The 21,282-nt window shown below is 40.4% G+C and overlaps 2 protein-coding genes across 3 annotated transcripts; both read left to right on the top strand.

Moving 5' to 3' along the window:
* The first annotated feature begins 291 nt into the window (after window positions 1–291).
* Window positions 292–5,217, top strand: slc2a11l (solute carrier family 2 member 11, like). Of its 2 annotated transcripts, none has more exons than XM_028417243.1 (12): window positions 292–365; window positions 615–713; window positions 795–955; window positions 1,038–1,162; window positions 1,311–1,437; window positions 3,238–3,386; window positions 3,464–3,651; window positions 3,764–3,874; window positions 4,136–4,237; window positions 4,321–4,396; window positions 4,484–4,611; window positions 4,695–5,217. In XM_028417243.1, the coding sequence occupies exons 1-12, from the start codon at window positions 342–344 to the stop codon at window positions 4,902–4,904; spliced, it is 1,500 nt and encodes a 499-aa protein (XP_028273044.1). In that variant the 5' UTR covers window positions 292–341; the 3' UTR covers window positions 4,905–5,217. The 2 variants fall into 2 exon arrangements, with proteins under 2 accessions (XP_028273044.1, XP_028273043.1); XM_028417242.1 differs by having other exon boundaries at window positions 1,308–1,437.
* Window positions 5,218–5,733: 516 nt separating this feature from the next.
* nt5c2l1 (5'-nucleotidase, cytosolic II, like 1) lies at window positions 5,734–11,390 on the top strand. Its single transcript, XM_028417244.1, has 17 exons — window positions 5,734–5,959; window positions 6,726–6,799; window positions 6,925–7,042; window positions 7,142–7,237; window positions 7,566–7,657; window positions 7,742–7,799; window positions 7,897–7,990; window positions 8,075–8,128; window positions 8,208–8,291; window positions 8,385–8,420; window positions 8,515–8,622; window positions 8,710–8,776; window positions 9,080–9,250; window positions 9,327–9,378; window positions 9,758–9,818; window positions 9,957–10,133; window positions 10,213–11,390. The coding sequence occupies exons 1-17, from the start codon at window positions 5,895–5,897 to the stop codon at window positions 10,291–10,293; spliced, it is 1,488 nt and encodes a 495-aa protein (XP_028273045.1). The 5' UTR covers window positions 5,734–5,894; the 3' UTR covers window positions 10,294–11,390.
* Window positions 11,391–21,282: the final 9,892 nt, after the last annotated feature.

The raw sequence follows: 21,282 nt of genomic DNA, 5'->3' as shown, positions 1-21,282 counted from the left end.
AAACCATCACTACAGATTCATGATAAACTGACTGTGTGTAAATACTCTGAGCTTTTAAATAGATTGCAAGTCAGTAAATAAATTTTACTTCAGACAGTTCAGAGCCAACATTGGGCACCAATCCTTAAGCAAACATGATCCAAACACCACCACGCAGCCCACCAGCCTGCACAAATATATCTTACTCATGCACACATTAACCAAAGATGCTGCTTCGTCCTCCTCCTTTGCGTTTTCTCTTTGGCTTATTTCTAAAGTTAATCATCAGTTAAATGTTTTCTGCACCCATGTGAATGATCTAGAAAGACTCCTCACATAAAAAACACCAGACACCAGCAACGATGCCACATTACTTAACACTCCTGGTAAGTAATATTTAAAACTATTTTATTTGTCTACTGTGTATTTGTCTAGTGTGAGAATGCCAAGGGTCAGGGTACACTCTATTAAATGAAAACAACTGAATTTAATTAAATATAGAGTGATTGCAGTAGCTTGTAAACGTAAATAACTTCACATAAACACTGACAATACTTTGAAAAGTTAATAAACTGGGAATATTAATATAGCATGACTAATATACTTGAATTTGTCCTAACTGTCCACATCTGCAGATAGAATGTCCTGTTGTAATTGCTGCCATCTTCATCTCTGGCATTGGTGGGACATTTCAGTATGGATACTGTATATCTGTGATGACCTCACCCTCTACTGTGAGCAGCAATTCTTAAAACAAATTTATATGCAGCACTAACTATCTATAAGAACTAACTAACTAACTGTCATTTTTGCAGTTTATAATGGATCTCATCAACAAAACATGCGAGCACAGATACAGGTTCACTTTGGAGAAGTGGCATGTTTCTCTTATCTGGTCCTTCACAGTGTCCATTTTCTGCATCGGGGGGTTACTGGGGTCGCTGATGGCAGGTTCATTCATCTCAAAATTTGGCAGGTTGGTGTACATAAAGGTTACAAACTTCTTCTATGTTAAGCCCCTAACACAGATGTCGTCTGTCTGTTTTCCTGTCCTTTAGAAAGCGATGCCTTTTTCTAAACAATTTTGTGGCTATTTTCGGAGCTGTGTTGATGATCCTGAGCCAAACAGCCTTGTCTTTTGAAATGATCATGGTGGGACGATTTCTTTATGGGATCAACTCAGGTAAACCTCTAAAAAAAGGCTCCATTAGCACTGTCCCATCATTTAACCCAGCAATCTATGACTACAGTGTACCTTTAAGTTATTTGTTTCCCAGTTATTGATCACTATTGAATGCACTGTATAATTCCCTTGTGTGTGCCTCTAGGAGTCAGTCTCTCAGCCCACACAATGTACCTCACAGAATGTGCTCCAAAAAGGCTGAGAGGAATGGTGGGTGTGACCATTGCAACTTTTATCTCTTTGGGGAAGTTCAGCGGTCAGCTGCTGGGGATCAGGTGAGGCCTCGTCATCTATTCGGTGGAGTAAAATGGTTAGGTATTGGGATTTGTTCAAATGACAGCTCACATGCTAAGAAGCTATCCTAACTAATGGGCAATTTGCAATGGTCCATAGAGCTACACCCAGGGTTGGGAGGGTAACTTTAAAAATGTATTCTGGTACAGTTACTAGTTACCTGTTAAAAATGTATTTGGAAACATAATCTAAGAACCATAATATTAAAGTAATGTAACTTGAACACTTTCAGTTACTTTTGAATTACTTCAACACCAAGTATTCGAATAATGACAAAAGAAAATAAATATCAATACAATTACTAACTTTTGTGCAAATCCAGTGCTCACCTAATAAAATTGCAACAAAAAAGGTATGGATCTACAGAACAGTATACAACACAGAAATAAAATCTACTCGATCGCAGGAGCGCGCACAGATCCCTATAGCTACATCTCCGAGTGTATATAGCTTGCACTACAGCTGTTTGGTCTCATCCATACTGTTGTAGCGCATACATACTCGTAACTCTATGTCTACAGTTATAGCAGACAAATTACTTTGTGAAATGCTAAAGTTTGTAAAACGGAAATGGTCACAAGTGTCCAGGAAAGGCTGCATTTTGTCATGCTCATAGGCTTTTGTTTGTAGGATGTCTGCTATCTAAGAGTTGCTCTTGTGGTTAAGAATAAAGGGGAGACAATGCATTGTGGTTGGTCTTACTTTCCTCGATTTAAATACATGCTTTTGATTGTTATCCAGCCAACAAAAGATTATGCCCAAAAAACTGTGCTCCTGAGGTCAGTTCTCCAAATGACTTTAATTCATTCTTGGTTATCACATATACAATATTATAATTCAAACAACCCCTTTATACCCATGAAGACCCAGGCACTGTGTAGAGGCCACGATCACTTTTTTTGCAGGTGGAAAACAACAATTTTTAGGTTTATTGACCCTTTAAAGGGGTCTTCATGGGTATAAAGGGGCTGGTTGGATGATGTTTATCCATCAAATACATAGAAATACTAGTGTATGACATGACAGTGACATAGTATTTGGATAGTCCGCTTTTCCTGTGATGGGGTGAAAGAAATAAGCATCTGTAAGTAAGTTAATAAACACCTGGCTGCTTTGGTTCGCCAGGCTCTCAACTGTCTGCTGAAGATCCAACACAGTCTCTCTCCTCATATTGGTCTTCCTTTAGCTTTACCCTATGTTCTGTTGTAGAAGCCTTTGAAAATGTCCCAATAAAGTCCACATTAGACTAGTGGCAACTTAATAATTATTATTAAGTAAATGAGCATGACAAACTAATGACATAAACACAGCCACAGAAACTAGCTAACATACCTCTGACAAAGTGGTCACTGCAGACTCTGCTCCTCCCAGCCGCAGACTCCACTTTTTACAGCGTTGTTTTGTGAGATTTTTACATTTCTCACATTTGCGAATGACAACCTTTTGGTACTTTAACTTTTTTCTGTTGGAATGATCTGAACAGCCATAAACTACACGAAACACCGTCATTTTCCCAGACCAATAGCTCCTCAGTCAGTCGGCTGAAACACTTCCGGTCCTCCGGCTGAAAAATTTGCGCTCTCGTTTAGCAGCACTATGACGTCACGTGCCCCAAAACCTTTCACGGTAATCCATTACTACCCAACACTAGCTAAATCTTTATAAAAAAGGTCAAAAGATGTCTGATGCTGACATAAACACAGACACATTGGGCAGTGAGTGGCTCATCACATGGACGTGTATTGGTCATCATTTCATGTAAAGTAATGTTGCACTTGCAGTGAGTTACTTGGTACAGAGAAGGCCTGGCCCTGGCTGCTTGGTTTCAACGGTTTCACTGCGTTGTTCCAGCTCCTCACGCTGCCTTTCCTGCCAGAGTCTCCCAGCTTCCTGTTGATGTACAGAGGAGACCAGCAGGCCTGCGAGACAGGTGTGAGGAAAACATTTATTTGGTCCTTTTCTCAGGTGATGTTGTGTGGTGTTATAACAGCTTGAATCTGTGTATAGTCTTGAAGAAGCTCTGGGGCAACAAGGACTACAGCGGGGAGGTAGCAGAGATGCTGGAGGAGAGAGCTGCCCTGCAGAGTGTTCACAGCCACTCAGTGTTGGAGCTGATTCAGACCCAGGCAGTCCGCTGGCAGCTCCTCACCATCATCGTTACCTTTACCACACTGCAGCTCTCTGGCATCAATGCAGTGAGTCACACACTGATTGCTCCTTTGCACAAGACTAAGACTCCTTTGAGGAGTGTATAAATAGAAGAGTCATGAAGTTTGTTGTCTCTTTATGTGAAATGCTTCTCTCCAGGTGTACTTTTATTCTTTTGAGGTGTTTCGTGCAGCAGGAATCCAAGAACATAAGATACGGTACGCCGCCCTAGGGACAGGGCTGTGTGAACTTTTCACCTCTGTAACCTGTGTAAGTCTCCAGTCATGCTTTAAATCTGCCTTTAAGGGGAAATTTGTAAGTTTGTTAATTTAAGAAAAAACTGACCAAAGCCCCTTTACCAAGGTGTAGTTCTCCTTAAACTCCTGCCTTCTTTCAACTTTTATACTGTTAAAACATTCCCCTTCTTATTTGAGCCATCTTTGACTGCTCTCTGCTTGTGTAATCACAGCTCCCCCTTGTGGTACTTTAAATCTATGCATTAATAAAGGGTTGATAGATTTTAATTTGCAGTTCCTGATCATTGAGAGCATGGGTAAAAAAGTCCTGCTGTTCAGAGGGTACATGGGAATGACTGGAACTCTCATTCTCCTCACCATCAGTGTGTACCTGCAGGTGAGTCTCAGCAAAACCTGCCAACGTTTGACGCATATTTCTGTATGAAATCAGACAAAAAAACAACTTTTCTGTTTTTTTAGAGGCAAGTCTCCTGGATGCCTTACTGCAGCATGGTCCTCACTTTCATCTTCATTTTCTTTTTTGCCAGTGGGCCAGGTACGTACGTTTAACACAGCTACAATAAAATGTGTCTATATTTGAATCAACAATTACCAAAGAGTTGCTCTGTTTTTTTATCTATAGCTGGAGTAACAGCTCCCCTGCCGGGGGAAATCTTCACTCAGTCATTTAAATCAGCTGCATACACAATCGCCTGCACCATCAACTGGACAGGACTGTTTGTGCTGGGGATGGTCTTCCCTCTATTGGTGGTACGACTGACATACATTTTGGCACATTTTGAATCAGACAACATGTCACACTCACTCTGACGCTTTAAATGTTTCATTCACAGGAGAATCTGGATTCCTTCTGCTTTCTCATATTTACACTTTTCTGTTTTGGCTGTGCGATGTATGTGAAGTTCAATGTCCCAGAGACCAAGAACCGGACTGTTCTGGAAATCAAAGCAGAATTTAAAAAGATGCACCGCAAACCTGGAGCATCAGAGGAGAAACGATCTACTGATCACAAAGAGACCACAGCACAAGAAACCAAATTCTGATCAGACGTCTTTACCAACGTCAAACACATGGACAGATGTGAGGCTCACAGATCAGACTGAGGAATACAAATATAAAAAACAGACCATGTGTCAAAGCTGTGGTGTGGTTATGAGATTAAAATGTTTTTTTCCTCCAAACTGTTTGCTCAACTTTAACTGACATTCTAAATTTCAGTGTATCATCTAAAAGCTGTAGTTTTTATTTCAATAAATGGCCAATAAACAAAATACACAGGGTAATTATTTGAATGCCATTGTATACAATTATAATATTTATACTTTTCAACTATGTCAGCATACGCATGACTGTATAGGTGGCTGGTTTCAATAAACGTTTGCATTGTTGGGTAGTCATGACTCTTTAACCTATGTGTGCCATGAATTCATCAAGTTGTAAACAAAAAACTTTAACTCCTCTCTAAAGCTGAAATGAAACCCACAAACATACTCTAAAATGTTTGTATTTTTAACTTGTATTAAGTTTAATTTTGCCTTTTAACTGTGTTTTCTGGAGGCAACAAATTTCAATTTGATGTTTGTTTACTTGTTTACCTTTGGTACATGTCCATGATGACGTAGGTAATTTTTAAGCCAAATAATCAATAAATCAAACATGAAATGTTTTGCTGAACTGTTCCGGTGCTGACAGTCATCGGTGAACTCCCACCAGCAGTTACGCAGACACGCAGCTCCGCGCACATGTGTGCGCCTCTGATAACACAATCTAACACGCTCAAAGCTGAGCAGACCCACAAGTGATGTGACAAGTGTAAGCGGCTGGATGCGTGTGTCCCCGCAGCGTGCCTGCATCACCAACAGACCTACAGTGATGAAGGAGGAGCTTCAGCGTGCGCACCAAAAGCAAACAAAACACTCGCAGCCGCGCCTACAAGATAGAAGTGATCTGGAGATTTTAAAGGTCTCCAATGAGTGACGGCTGAAGAGCTGACTGCAGTTAAGACATAACAGGTGGACATCTGCAGGCTTCCAATGGAGATACAGCCCAGAAGCATGCCCTCTGAGGAGCTCAGGATGAAGCAGGACTTTAACAAAAAGTGAGTGTTTGATGTGTCTCTAAAGTTTACAGAAGAAGGACTTAGTTATTTATTTATACTGAAATCTTCTGCTTACCTGCATATGTGTCTCATCACTATATATCAGAATCAGGTACTCGAGTTGGCCTCACAGTGAGTGCTGCTCTCTTGGATTGATCTTAGGAGAAAGATCTAGTCCCAAAACATGAGCTTGGAGGTAAATTATTTACAGCAACCCTATATGTATGAACTGCCAGCAAGGGTTGGGACAGGGGCATGCAGGCTGGAGGAGCTGCAGATACAGGACTCTGATACAGAGGAGCATTGGTGAGTGGGTGACACACGAAACCATGTAGAACACAACAGTATGTTAAAAATGCATCATGGATCCTTTTTTCCCCTCCTTATGCTCTGTTGGTAATTTGGAAGCTTTTCAAAACAGGGGTGATGATAGCATACAGTGGTGATAACATCTCTGGCCTCCACCCAGTTCCACCCGGGCTGAAAGGGGCTTTAGAGGCAGAAAATTCAGGCCTGGAGGTAGAACAAAGTAATAAAGGTTACAATGCAGGTGAAATTCTTTAATTTCTAAAATAAGCATGTGAAAAGGGACAATTAAGACACAGCAGGAGTCTCACAAAGCAGCAACCATTGCAGGTTAACGACCCACAGGCAGGTCTAAGATGAGTTCAGCCTCTCGGGCCTGTTTTAGCACAGACTGGTAATATTCCTACATGTATTCATTCTCTGTTCATGTAAGCACTGCTGGGCTTTTGTCTGGTCACAGGGTGTTCGTCAACAGAAGCCTGACGCTTGAAAACATTAAATGCTATGGATTTGATATGGACTACACGCTGGCCAGTGAGTACCACAGAGAGACCCTTATGTGTAAAATGTTGTGTCACCATGAGGAAGCTATTTGTCGAGCTATACGTGATTATGTGGTTATGGACTAATGCTTCATGTTTTTCTCCATGTGTTTGTAGTCTATAAGTCTCCTGACTATGAGAGCATGGGCTTTGAGCTGCTAAGGGACAGAATGGTGTCCATTGGATACCCACATGAGATTCTACGATACACATACGACCCCAGCTTCCCCACCCGGTCAGTTTAAAGTCTGATATATTCAGATTATGTAATAACACTATCGACAGTTTCAATTATGCCAAGTATTGATTAACTTGTCCGCCATTATCCCCTCAGAGGTTTAGTGATCGACAAAACATACGGAAACCTTCTGAAGGTGGACTCGAATGGGAATATTTTAGCCTGCACTCATGGCTTCTACTTCCTGAAAGGGTAAGGTCAGAAGTAATATGAATGCATGTTATTGGTGCATGTTGTATGAAGTGATCCTTGCATGACTTAGAGATTACATGTTTATTATAGCAGTTGTCATCTTATATATTTGTGGTTAAATTAAATGTTGGTAACACACATTATTGTGAAAATAAATCAATGGAACTTACATTAAACCACAATGCAATTATTCGCAGTGGTCAGAAGTAAAAGTACATTACTGCAGTATGAGGGTCAGTACAGCACAGGAGTGCACACACCAATGCTGTATGCAAATTCATGCACTTTTATTCTACAGCTTTGTTTGTGTGTTTGACTTCTTCTACAGAGATGACATTGAAAAGTACTACCCCAACAAGTTTATCCAAAGACATGACACCGACCGCTTTTACATCCTGAACACTCTCTTCAACCTCTCAGGTATTGTGTACTCCTCTTACTGCTGTTCACCTCATAAAATGATGCTAATCATGTGACATAAACACTGCATATGCACCTCTGCAGAGACGTACCTCTACGCCTGCCTGGTGGACTTTTTCACCAGATGCACCAGATACACAAAGTGAGCGCACGCTTTTCATTATTCTCATTTGGTCGTCGGTTCCTTTCTGCACTTCATGAGAAGCTATAAACTCAAACTTATCATTAAACTCTGCCAGCCTCCACAAAGGTTACCAGCACGGTGACCTGCTGATGTCCTACAGAAGCATGTTCCAGGATGTTCGAGATGCAATGAACTACATTCATGATACAGTGAGTCAACAAAGTGTGTGACTGTCCAATGCATCGTGTGTGTCTCCATTCATGTGTACTAAAAATAATATGTGTGTTGTATAGGGAATCCTGAAAGATCGAACCATCAAGAATATGGAGAAATACGTGGTCAAAGATGTGAGTACACGATCTAAATATATACTGTATATGTTAGTTTTTAGACCAAAGTAATACAATGTGAATGTTTTTCTTGCAGCCAAATCTTCCTGTGCTCTTGACTCGGATTAAAGAGATGGCCAAGGTCTTCCTCGCCACCAACAGTGACTACACCTACACTGAGGTGAACACTTGTAATGTGCTGAAAACCTTATTCTAAATAACATTCAGGCGGAGACATTGAAAATGACCTCTCAATCTTCCCTTCGTCACCAAGGCCATCATGAAGTACCTGCTGGAAAGTAATACTAAGGTGAGGCAGTCTGCACGTGTAGAAAATAACTCCTAAAAGGAATATGTGAGGTTGTTTTTTTATTAAGAGTGTATATATAATTTTTTATTTACAGCCTGGAAGCCCCAAAATGCCATGGCGCTCCTACTTTGACCTCATTGTTGTGGACACCAGAAAGCCTCAGTTCTTTGCAGGGGGGACCGTGCTGAGACAAGTGGACACGGTAAGCAATCATAAAATGTCTACAACTGAAAGTACCGTACTGTATATAGGATGTCTAACAACATGTGATGGTGTTTTGGACACACAGAACACAGGAAAGCTTCGGATTGGGACTTACACAGGGGATCTCCAGCATGGGACTGTTTACTCTGGAGGTGCGATCCAAACACACACAGATACACAGAAACCACAAGACATGCTCCAAAGATTTATGTTTAGAGCCACATAAATAATACAAACATCATAAATTAACAATAATTCAGTTGCTTGTACTTCTAACCTGTCCTATCATTACATTTTTTACTTAATTGTCTCATTATCAGCTTATCAAACATCTGTAAAGCTCCTTGAATTGCATTAATCTGCGATAAAAACAGTCTACTACATGAATAAAGTTTGATTGGTTGATTTCCCACACACTGCTTTTTTTCTATATTTCTTTTTTTGTCTGGTTGCAGGATCCTCAGACATCGTCTGTGATCTGCTAGATGTCAAAGGTAAAGACATCCTCTACGTTGGAGATCACATCTTTGGTGACATCCTCAAATCTAAGAAGCGTCAGGGCTGGAAAACTTTTCTAGTCGTGCCAGAGCTCACCAAAGAGCTGCAAGTGTGGGATGAAAAGCAAAGTAAGACACAAGTCCATCACGACCTACGGTTTCACTTTTTATCATGGGGTGTTTTTAATCTTGTTTGTATTTTCAGATGTCTTTGAGGAGCTGAAACGTCTTGACGTCTTCTTAGCTGAAATTTATAAGTAAGTCCATCTTTTAATCATCCTAAAGTTTATCTGCTACTACTGAACATGGTATTATCCATTGCTTGAATGCATGTTTGAAGTGAAGATCTGCATTGTTTCATCTTGGCCAGCAGGGGGAGCAGCAGCCTTCCCCACACCCCATTTCCCCAAGCATCATATTATAACTTATCTAATACATTACAGTACAGTGGGCATTAGCACAATCACAGTCATTATGTGTTATTATTTGTCAAAATGTTCAGTGACATTTGCTGATGTTTTGCCATTTCTAAACAAAAGAGAGATTTTGTGCTCAAACAGACGCTTTATTGTCCACTTTATGCCGTAAAGACATATTTAGAAAGTAAATAACAGACTGTATTGTTTTTGTGTGGAGGCACCTGGACATCGGCAGCCGAGAGTGTCCTGACGTCAGCAGCATTCAGTCGAGAATGAAGGTGAGTGTAAATGTATAGTCCAAATACATTTAGATGTTTTTCTGTCATTTCTTTCTTTAGTGCTGGGAAAATGAAGACTAAAGTTCACTGGTACAGTCATAACAAACCCGGTGTCTGTTGTGTTGTTTGTGTGTGCAGGTGCTGACCTACAGAATGGACATGTCCTATGGTCAGATGGGAAGCCTGATGCGCAGCGGCTCCAGACAGACTCTGTTTGCCAGCCAGCTGATGCGATATGCAGATCTCTACTCCTCCTCTTGCATCAACCTGATTTACTACCCTTTGAATTATCTCTTCATGGCTCCACCAGTTCTGGTTGGTGTTGTTTCTCATTCAAACACCTGCACAGAGAAGACTGAGTGTGTTCAAAGCTCATTGTGCTTTTCTCTTTCAGATGCCACATGAGGCAGCTTCTCAAAACGCAGAACTTGCCTCTTCAGATCTAACTGTCAACAATCATGCTATCAAAAACTGAGTTTTCTTCTTTTAAATGCTGGATACTAAACATCTACCATGAAGATTGGAAAGTTACAGTTACATTTAACAGTTTTTGCTGCACTTTTAGTACCGAAAAAAAAATCTGACAGCAGAAGAGGATGGAGATGCTACAGAAGAATCTTCTCATCGATGAAGACGACTGTTTGCATTGTTTGCACATATGAAGGGCTTGTAACAGCCATGACGTGCATCCTCTACAAACACATTGCTCCACCTGCTGGATATGAAGTGCTAATGCCATCTAACACCTAGTTTATAAACCTGTAGGCCTGCACACATGCTGACAGTGCAGGATTCGAAGTGAAAATAGACTCAGGTTACTGTATATAAAACCGATGAGTGAAAATGTTTTCATGTTTTTACATAGTGATACAGGCGCACTTTTAATATGAGGTTTGTTTAATGTTATTTTTTTAAAAAGCAACTTTATATATTTGTGCAACTTTTGTTATTTTAGGAAAGTATTTATATTATTTGTTTCTATAAAAAAAAGCATCATCATCAGCATATTTTAGTTAGCACCATAGTGTGCTGGCCCTTTAAGGGTTTTCTTGCCGCAATACAGTAGTTATCCACTGGATGGTACTTCAGTCCCTTCTGAACAGACCTGAACATTGTTTGTCTCATTTTTTTTACTTTCCTTACAAACATATTAAAAAGAGTTTAATCCCACTGAACAATTATTTATCTTTCTTCCTCCAATTAGCATTCATCATCTTGTTAACAGTGAATACATCATCACATCCAGCCTGAATACCCTCTAATAAATGTTAAAAGCAGAAGCCTTCAGCAGGATCCACATTCATCAACAAAAGCATTAACATAATCCGATGTGATGCTTTGAAACACACACACAAACCTGCAGTACACACTGCTTCAGAAGCTTCCTGTGTGATGTCTTTCACACCCACACACACTCTTTCTTACTGTGAAATGCAGACGATGATGCACTTTCAGGAAAATTTACAATTTCAGTAATATGTGCTAAATTTGTCTTATTGTTGTTCCGACTGTGTTGTCTTTCAAATTAAAAGAGGAGAGGGGATACACTCACACTTCCTCTTTGTAAACACACACATGTGTTTCCTATGTCTTCCTTTTTTTCTTTCTTTTTTTTGTATTGGGGCTATTTTGGTTGACTTGGATTCCCGTCCCTCTCCATTGTCTGCTGGTCATCTGTATTCATTGTTGTTGCTTTATTTTCCCCTCACCTCTCATTTTCCATTTCTCACAGCTACCATCAGTGTCATGTTTGATGAAACAAATCAAGTCCCCACATTTAAATCATTCTATCATAAGGTATTAATGATGAATAACAAGCAGTTAGTGCTCATGTCACAGATGATTGTGCACTACAGATGCTGTCCTTTGGATGGCATTAAACTGCCACCCTGCAGCAGTGAAGCAAACACTGAAAACAAACTGCTTCCTATCTGTGTGGAGATCAGGACATTTGAAGCTCTACAACATTATTTATCTAACAGCTGACAGAAACTATGGAAAATAGCTCATAAATTTTAAATGTCACAACCCTGCTGAAACAAATGTGTGCTTCTAACCAGCTGTGATAATCAGCCAAAAAATAAGTGTTTGCCATCACTTTATAAGTAAAGATGAAGCAGACTTTTGATATATATAATATACATATATATACATAATTCCTCCTGAAAGATCCTGAAAGTGTGTAAAGTGTTTTTTTTGTCTCTGCAGGCGAACATGTCAACCTTTATAAAATAATATCTGATTACACTTTCCATGAAAATAAATATGGTGGGATGGAGTTTGGGGAAAAGAAGGTTTTGGGGAGATTTGGGATGTGTAAATATTAACCCCCAAAAAGTGATTTTAGCGAGTAAAAATTAGCACCATACAGACTCACATGTGGTTCTTCTTTCTGCTTTTATTTCATTGTAAAGGAAGTAATTTGAATGTGTTTCAGCTGCAGATCTCTTTTTTAAATTCACTATATTAAACTCTTATGTGGTTCATTGCTTCTATTCAAATTTGAATGACATTTAACTCAGATTGAGAAAAAGCCTTGACTCAGGGTATTTTAAAAGAGTTCTGAGAGTTTCTGCAAAGTTTACACCAGTTCATAAATGTATTAAAGGGAAATAAGAGTTTTTACTGAGTGAGATCACTTTATTGGGCGAATAAGAACATTAAAAACACATCATATTTTAATTCTTATTGTTCTTTCAGCCTGAGATTTTGCAGCTTAAATCTAAATTTTTCAGCTTCTTTTACTAACCTGTCTTTTTAATATAAATGTGTCAGATCAGCTAATACAGGTTTGTTACAGATTTTTCTTTACAATCAGCTGATTTCTTTTGGCTTTTTCAAGTAAATAATGTGGAACAAACAAGGAAGTTGATTTAATTGTCTTTATTCAGAGAGGTGACAGAGAGTAAAGCAGTTTTTTAAACTAATAAAAATAAATAATTAAAAATACACATTTCTTTCTTAATAATCTATATTATTGTAAGACTTACTTTTTACAAGTTTTACAGCATTTCCCCCCCAAACAAACTTTCATCGATTTCATTTGTTTAAACAGCTACAATGAAACACACCCATAGAAATTAATTACAAAACACACACAGTTTTATGAGTATGTTGTGTTTATATAATTAATACAATGCAGATGTCATTATCTCATCAATGTGTTTGTGGATTCTGTTTCAAAGCTGCTCATAAAGCACCGCTGACATGTTGGGTTTCATTGCAGGATACTTGCTGCTCTATGCAGTCAGATAACTGCAGAAGCACCACCGTCCCCCATTCCACACATTCCAGGATTTCCCAGCAAGCATTGCAAGCAAGCCTAAACAAGTCACGTTCTTTACTCAGAGAGAATTTCACACAGTCAAGTGACTGAGGTCTCCTTTTTCTTTCCCCCCTCAGCGTCTTTCAAAATTTCCTAAAAAAAGTATTTCAAAAGGCCACAAAGCACAGCCACAGCAATCACTCCTTCACCTGAAACGTTTTACTGCAGCAGGGCCCAAAACTATGCTTCCAGTCTGTTTTTAATAATGACTCCTGTCCTTCTGAAGCAGCTTATAACAGCAACTGGACTGTGGTTTAAATGTTTCCACCCAGGAAGGTCTACTGACAGTCATCAAAACAAACAAACTCCTTTACTCTCTTACTCCAGAGTTCAACCGTGAGGCACACACACACAGACAGGAGCAGTGACACCTAATCTCAACACGGAAGGAAAGAAATAAAAGAAAGAGAAGGCAAAGAGGGGAGGGCGTGAGGGTGAGAGAGGGCCCTGCTGCCTACATTCCTCCCAAAACGTCCCCTCCCCCATCGACCTGCAACCCCCCCGAGGATGCTCAAAACCACACATCGACTTCTCCCCCCCTGCTCCTCTTCTGTTTCATCTGCTTATATTACCATCATCAGTCAACACCGCCTCTGTGTCTGATGACAAAACAACACAAAACACCCCACTGAGGATTCTTTCTGACAATAAAGTCAGCTTTTTGTTGAAATTCACCTGACCCTAATTAACTACATTTTTTACCTTCTTCCACCACCAAAAAAAAAATAAAATAAAAAAAACGAGTTTTCCTCCTTGTAACTAAATGTCTTATTCCTAAACGTACGCCGCTTCAACTTTAAACTTTGTTCCGTGTGTGTGTAACCTCTCTTCTGTAAATATACTGCTGGGTAAACAGTTTAAGAGAGAGAGTTTTTTGCTCTGCACCGCCACCTGCTATCATTCATCACTCCATCCACTTCTACACCCAACGAGCCCTTCAGCACCGCTTTAAATGCGTGAGCTGTGGCCAAATGCTATGACAATACTATTGCACTGCTAGAATGGATGGTACAGTAGTGCAACATTGTCAAAGCAGCTGACCTCAGCATGTGTCAGCACGTGGACATGGGGGGCAGCTATTCTTCACTGCCAAACCCCAAATTACATTTAAATAAGCAACAATGGTGTTTGTCTGGATGAAAAAACAACTAGTGAAATTTAAATTAAAGGTGTTTGGTTGATACTGGCTGCTGGGTGTGGCCTAAAAAACCTACATTTATGATGCCTATAGGAATGAAAAAACAGACAAGGATGATTACATTGAAAAGATGCCCTCACAGCTGCAGGTTGGGGCAGTAAAAGGAGGTGTGGGTCTCTGTTTCATCAGCCAATGCCCTTTTAATATTGCACTGCTCATCTCAATGTCCAGTAGTGCAACAGAAAAAGGGCAGTGGACAACAACATGGACACCATTGACTACAACTATCCCTCCCACCCCCACCCCCCCCACACACAAATCCTTTAACTCAACTCACACAAACTAAATATAAACTTTTATTTTCTTAAACCAGATCAAAAAGAAACCCCTCAGGTTTGTGTGGATTATAGTGAACTATATATTAAAGAAAAAAAAATACATATATAATTGTGAGTCTGTGGGAAAAACAAAAGTCAGGATGTTACAGATTAACAATACACTTTTTCCAGAGGTGGAGTTAAATTAACTTCCTCACCAAATTAAACAGCATTGGTTACTCTCACCCTGGGAGAATGGGAATTTCCCAGCATGTGGGGCCATACTATTCTCTCCAGTGAATGACATGCATTCTAATTTTGGTGGAGAAATGGGAGGTTGGAGGCAGGAGGAGGGGACACGCAGTCTTAAAGCTTACAGAGAGCTACAGGCTAATAATGCACATTTAAAATTAGATTTGCTGCTTAAATTATTTCTTTTTAAAACTTTCAAAAGTTACATTACTCAATAATAAACACTCAAATAGAAGCAAAGAAGGTCCTGCAACTTAGCACAATTATTGCGTATAGCTATACAACATATAGAATCTATACTATCGCAGCAAAAAAAAAAAAAGCACACTGGAAACCTCCAGAACGACATGGAGCCCTCTCATCCCTGTTCCGTCTCATATGCGCCATAAAAACAGCTCAAGGTGTTGTTGGTTTTTTACCTGTTCTTTGAAGCTTTACGTTTTATCCGCCATACATCTCAGTTAGCGGCCTATAACGCCTCCTTAAAGCACAGGATCTGCTCTGCAAGCCATTCCGGCCAGCTCGCAAACCTCACAGCACAATACTGACGACTTGTTAGATTGCACAACAGCATATAGGCTCCACACATACACAAACACGCACGTAAACCCCAGCAGCGTGAAAATGTTCACCTATTACAAGACCCTAACGAGGTGCATGGCGCGTTTATGTGTCCACAACGCGTCAAATCGCGTCCTGATCAAGTTTTGAAGCGAGCGTCCAGATGCGCAGCGCGCGGGGATTGACTCAACTCCTGCTGCTCTTTGCTCTTCATCGGTTCGCACAAATACACAATCTTCGCATCTCGACCTTTGCAACTTCCAAGTTTGCACTGAGCTCCTGACAATTTACGCAAATTCGGCTACAACTCACAGTGGACAACCTTCCCCCAACACCACCACCACCGCCGCCGCCGCCGCCACAACCACCACCACCACCTCCTCCTCCTCCTCCACCTCCTCTTCCTCCTCCTCCTCCTCTCTCTCTCTCTCTCTCTCTCTCTCTACAACCATCTCCTCCTCCAAAATCATGAATAGTATCTAGGCAAGGGAGGGACAATCCGTTACAGGCAAAAAAGAGAAGGAAAAAAAGTTGTCCATAAAACAAAGAAAAGCAACCCCTCTCTACAAACCACACTTTGCGCTCCACTCCTCTCAGGCTCCGCGCCGTCATCCTAAAACCCTGGGAGCGAACACGGATCAAATCTGCGGGGTTTGAAGAGTCAGGAAAAAAATCGCAAGTCTTCCATGCAGAAGCACACGGCCTCGCAGATCCGGACTCCATCTTTGACTACTTGACATTCAGAGCCTGCCGGAGCAAATTCCTCGTTTGCATGCCTCCCACTGATTGGCTTCTTCTTGCGCTAGTCTTTGCTATATGATGCGCCATTGGTTTGGTTTCGGCGTGTTCAACATTTCCAGCGGGCACGGGATTGGCTGAGCGCGGGGACGCGTCATACCGTACAACGAATACCTGATTAAATGTGTCCCATTCACAAATTTCTCATCATCTGCCCGCACTGTATCTGGATACTTGATCACTAATTACTTTATTTACTCTGTGGCGCAGAAGTCTTTTTGTACGCTTACAATGGGGATTATATTTAGTCTGTAATTGGCCTCTGGAGGGACAGTAAGCCATTCATTAGTTCAAATATGGACTAAACCCGGCTTATCCTCAGATGTGAGCAGCGAGTGTCAGACCTACAGTATTGACCTAAAATAAAAGTAATCGATTTAATTTCAATAAGAAGACAGAGATCTGGACCGTAATTCTGATTGGAATCAAACACGCCAAACTTTAATAAAAAAAGTTCATTAAAATCATATGATGAACTTGTTATAAAAGTCACAGTGTGGACGTATAGTGGGCTATAGCTGGTGAGGGATCAATGCTTGGATCAGATCACACGGCGCTGGAGGGCGGACCCAGTGGGCGCCTCGGCCCCTTGCGAAGCTTTGATTGACGCACAGAGAGGAGTAGCGGGCTGTGAAATTTGGCATTCCTGGCCAGAGGAGCTGAAATAATGGCATTATCCAGTGGGAGAGGGCCCACTTTTTACTCCCCACACACCCACCCGACTCCAACCCACTCAGAAGGGATCTGATTGTGCAGCCAGTCGGCAAAAAAAATGTTTGATGTAAGGCGGGGCATGATGGATCCGGTGAAGGTTTGGAGCAGTGATGATGTCCTCTCTGCCTCCACGCACACACACACACACAGAGGCCTGTTCCAGTGACTCCCATCAAATTGCACTGTGACAGAGATTTACCTCTGAAACTTAACATTACATCACTGATCTATAAATATCTGCTGCTGCTAAAACTCCATTCACACAAAGGTTCATTTCATAATTAAAAACCCTAAAAAACAGGCAGAAAGGAGTCAACTGTAATGATTTCCAAAGGCACGTCACTGACACAGAAAGACACTCAGGTTCTTTACTTGGAAATTACAGAGTGAGCTTTTCAGATGTAAAAATAAATAGGTTAATCTGTGTTAATTGAAAATGAAAATGTGAAGCTTTTTTGCACGTTGTATAAGATTCATTTTAAATGAATAAAAATCAACTTCAGAACAAATGAAAATGAGCCAGTGTTAGTTTAGGGCTGGGAGAAAACCTGAAATATGTTTTTTAAAGATTAAAATGAATCAAAATATGTTCCTATATATCCACGAGTGTGAAGATTAATTAAGTTTCATTTCTGTGTATCCTTCACTGTAATACTGTGGAGAGAAACCAGTACATAACATCATGAATTTATTGTTTGGTTTTTGAGATGTTTTGTGGCTTTCAAACTAAAAAAACAAAATAATCAAAGTTCATTCAGGGATGTTGCTTTATGTCAAATGCCTGGATGTGCCAGAACTTTCATGTCAAATCAAATAATACATTTAAATTAAAAAAGTCCAACAAAATGAGTTAAAACTGATTACACAAATTGTCTTAAATTTACAGACATCATCAGCTTGTTTTTCATTACTCTTAATATTCAGTAGATTATTTCAAAATGTGACTTTTGATTGTGTTTAATTCAGATTTCGTCATTTTACTCCTTCATTTCAGTCAAATCATTCTGTGTTTTAATGCACAGAAATTATAAGAAAACACTCACATGTACGAAAAACTAATTCTTAAAACAATAACACGATTAAAACAAATATGTTTTCTGTATTTTATTCACATAACTGGGAAGCTTCAAAAATTCAAACTAAATTTGTGGAAAGACATCTGATGCTTTTTAATGTTCTAACAAATCCACTCATCTTATTAAAAATAGAATCATGTGTAAAAACAACTTAGTTTAATATGATTTTTGACTTTTAATCATTTTTTTAATTAACAGAAAACAAGTCCTGTAATTTAAAAATAGGCTGAATCCACAGTGAATATATATAGAGAAAATAAAGCTTGTAAAATGTTTCTTTAGGCGAAGGTGCCACAAACTGCACTTCCCTCTGAAAGGCCTGACTTTAAACTGCAGCCTGTGTGAGGTGTCATGCGGGCTGAGAAAAGCCTTTTAAACATGGGAGTTATTGTTCCCTGTTTTTTCCCCCCAACCTTCCATCCTCTGAAAATGTACCTCCTTTCTTCCTCTGCCCTTTAACCTCTCCCAACCCCCCTATCCCTCCATCTCACGTCTCTCCCTCCACGTTTCCTCTCTGCTCTCATCGGCTGAAGACCAAACAATCCGTGATGGATCGTCATTGATAATTTCCCAGCCCAGAAAAAGGTTAATGGAGAAGTTTTTTTCTCTTTGCTTTGCATCTTTTTTTCATGAAGTAGTAGTAGTGGTAGTAGTAGCAGCAGCAAGACCCCACCTCGAGCACCCGGTCTTTTCCAGAGAGGGCTCCCCACCCCCTCCTCCTCCCCTCCTCTGCCTCCCTCTTGAAACAGACTCTATGGACTGCATGCATGACATTCCAGCTGTGTGGGTGGCACAGCCTTTTTTTACAGCTTCTCCAATGGTACACAGGGCTCCTAAAGCAGTGAAAGGAGCCCATGATCCATCTTCACATCTTCACGCAGGAGCTTCACTCCGTGTTATCAAGTTTACCTGAGAAATGTTGAGGCTTCGTTATCTTGTGGCCCCCACAGTTCACAGGACAAGTAGAACAACACAGTTATTTCCTTCTTCAGCTGAAGTCTTTCAGGCAGCTAAAAAAATATAAACAGGATCGTTCACTCACCCTAAATATGTTTGTTGTAAACCTGGTTCAAAACCTTTTATTTGCTCTGTGACTGTGGCTGGATTTGATTGTGTAAAATGTAGCTGAATACTCCTTTAAAATCTCCAAAATGTCTGTTACTGGAGCTGTCTAATAAGCCAAATCATACCTCTCATAAGCCACACTACACTCTCAAATAACAAACCTGTAAATGTATCTGTCAGCTCAAGCAAAATTATACATGTACACATTTACACTTCATAGTCTATTTCCTATTTTCAGAAGTTTACATTTCAATACATTTTAAGCTTATTTTCACAAAAAAGTCTAAAATGTTGAACATCTATTTAACTATTTAAACAAGTAATGATATTTCAAAATGTGAAAATGAAGCTGTGAGCAGCTAAAGTGCAATTTAAAAAGCCTGTCCTATAAGTCTATGAGTGGATCCTACAGCAGCAGGAATGAAAGTATAGCAAATATACATCTTTATCTTCTACTGTAAAGACCTAAAGATGTTGTTATAGATGATAAACCTACTGAACTATGAATGCCATGTAAGGAAATTGTTGCAGCGGTGTGATCTGTGAGGCTCTAAAAAGTGATTATATGTGTCTTATTATATTTAATGCGCCTCCACCGAACCCACAGGTCAAATAAGCAAAATCTGTCCCCTCCTGACAGCAAATGCATTTCACTTCATATCTACCAGTAATAATCTAATTAATGTAACTGCCTCCATGCCTCCAGAGACAGTGACCGGTGGAAGAACCACACAAACTCCACTTCCTCCAACACACTCCATTAAATCAATTAGTCATGATCCGTGTTAATCACCGCAGAAGTTTATTGAAGCCCAAACTCTGCATGTGAGGGGACACCGATTTTTACCCGCTAACAATAAACCATAAACCTCATCCATAACTCACGGCTATGAGCTTGTTTTTTACCCCGATCTATCTTTCCAGTGCAGGAGCAGAGTCCAAAGGATGAAAAGAAAAAAACTCAACCCCATTAACTGAACTTCAGAGGAATTCCTCACTTTACATACGGAATGCACATTAGGTCAAAGGGCAAAGGGCCAGAGGGGAATCCACCCGCACCCAGGCAGGCAGGCCTTATTTAAACAAGCCAGGAATGCCTGACTGGAAGAGTGAAGAAGAAGAAGGAGAGGAAGGAACCTCTGTGCCATTAAAACGAGCAGGGGCCACCACCAATAAATACCAGCACTTTTTAAATTACCTGCACTGGCTGACTTCATCTGCTACTACCTCTGAAATTTATTATGGGCTTTGCCTGGCTATATATTTACTAGTCAGAGCGAGGTAAAAAGAGAGAGAGTAAAACAAGTTTAACTGTGTAGTTCATTGTACGCCAACACGCCTGATAATAGTCATATAATGCGCTGTACTGGCCCTATGTTCCAATATTCTTCTTCTTCTTTGTTTTTTTTTTTTACACATTCTTTTTGATATTTTCTCCAGATTTTAGGATCATTTCTAAAAGTTTGAAATGTAGTTGCACACACTCAGTTTCTACTGACTGACACAGTACTGATATTAAAGTGGTTAAAGATAAAAAAAAGGGACATGCTCATTTTGTGCTGTTTTTACGCAGTTTCAACAATCAATATTTGAATAATATTCCCTCTAAATTAACTGATTTCTGTAGCTGTTATGGATAATTGGGGCTGCCCTGTCGCCTGCCTGTCTGCAAAGTTCAGGATCAATAGGAGAGAAAACTAAAAGTGCCCTCTAAATTCAAAACCCTGCATTCCAACCTCTCCGTTTTAGGACCATCTTGCCAAATATTTCTCACAAATGACATGCTACAATCCCCATGGCCGTGGTGGAATTCTGTCCACTTCAGGGGCTTCAAAGCTGCACAGGAATCATCAGCTTGTCTGACCAATAGGTGCAGAGGGGTGGACCCTGCCTGCCTTGACCTCGCCGACCTTCTCCAACCCCCCCCCCCCCTCCCCCCCACCCACTAAACCACCCAGTGTCCTGCTTCCCCCCCCCCCCCCCCTCTACAGCACCCTCACCCCATCACCTCATCCATCCATCCAGCGAGTCAGTGGGTCAGGCTGCTCGTCTGTCTGGTGGTTTGGTGGCCTTTTGCAGCCCTTAAGCAACAAGCTAATATTAAACCGTAAAGTCCACAGACCTGTCATCCTTGAGCTGCTTACCACAGTGGATCAGGCAGATAAAATGCCTCATGAACAAACAAGAGCGAGTGCAGAGAAAAGGACTCAGCATTCAG

Source organism: Parambassis ranga, chromosome 12, assembly GCF_900634625.1.
Source record: "Parambassis ranga chromosome 12, fParRan2.1, whole genome shotgun sequence".
NCBI lineage: Eukaryota > Metazoa > Chordata > Actinopteri > Ambassidae > Parambassis > Parambassis ranga.
This window is presented reverse-complemented; position numbering and strand designations above follow the sequence as displayed.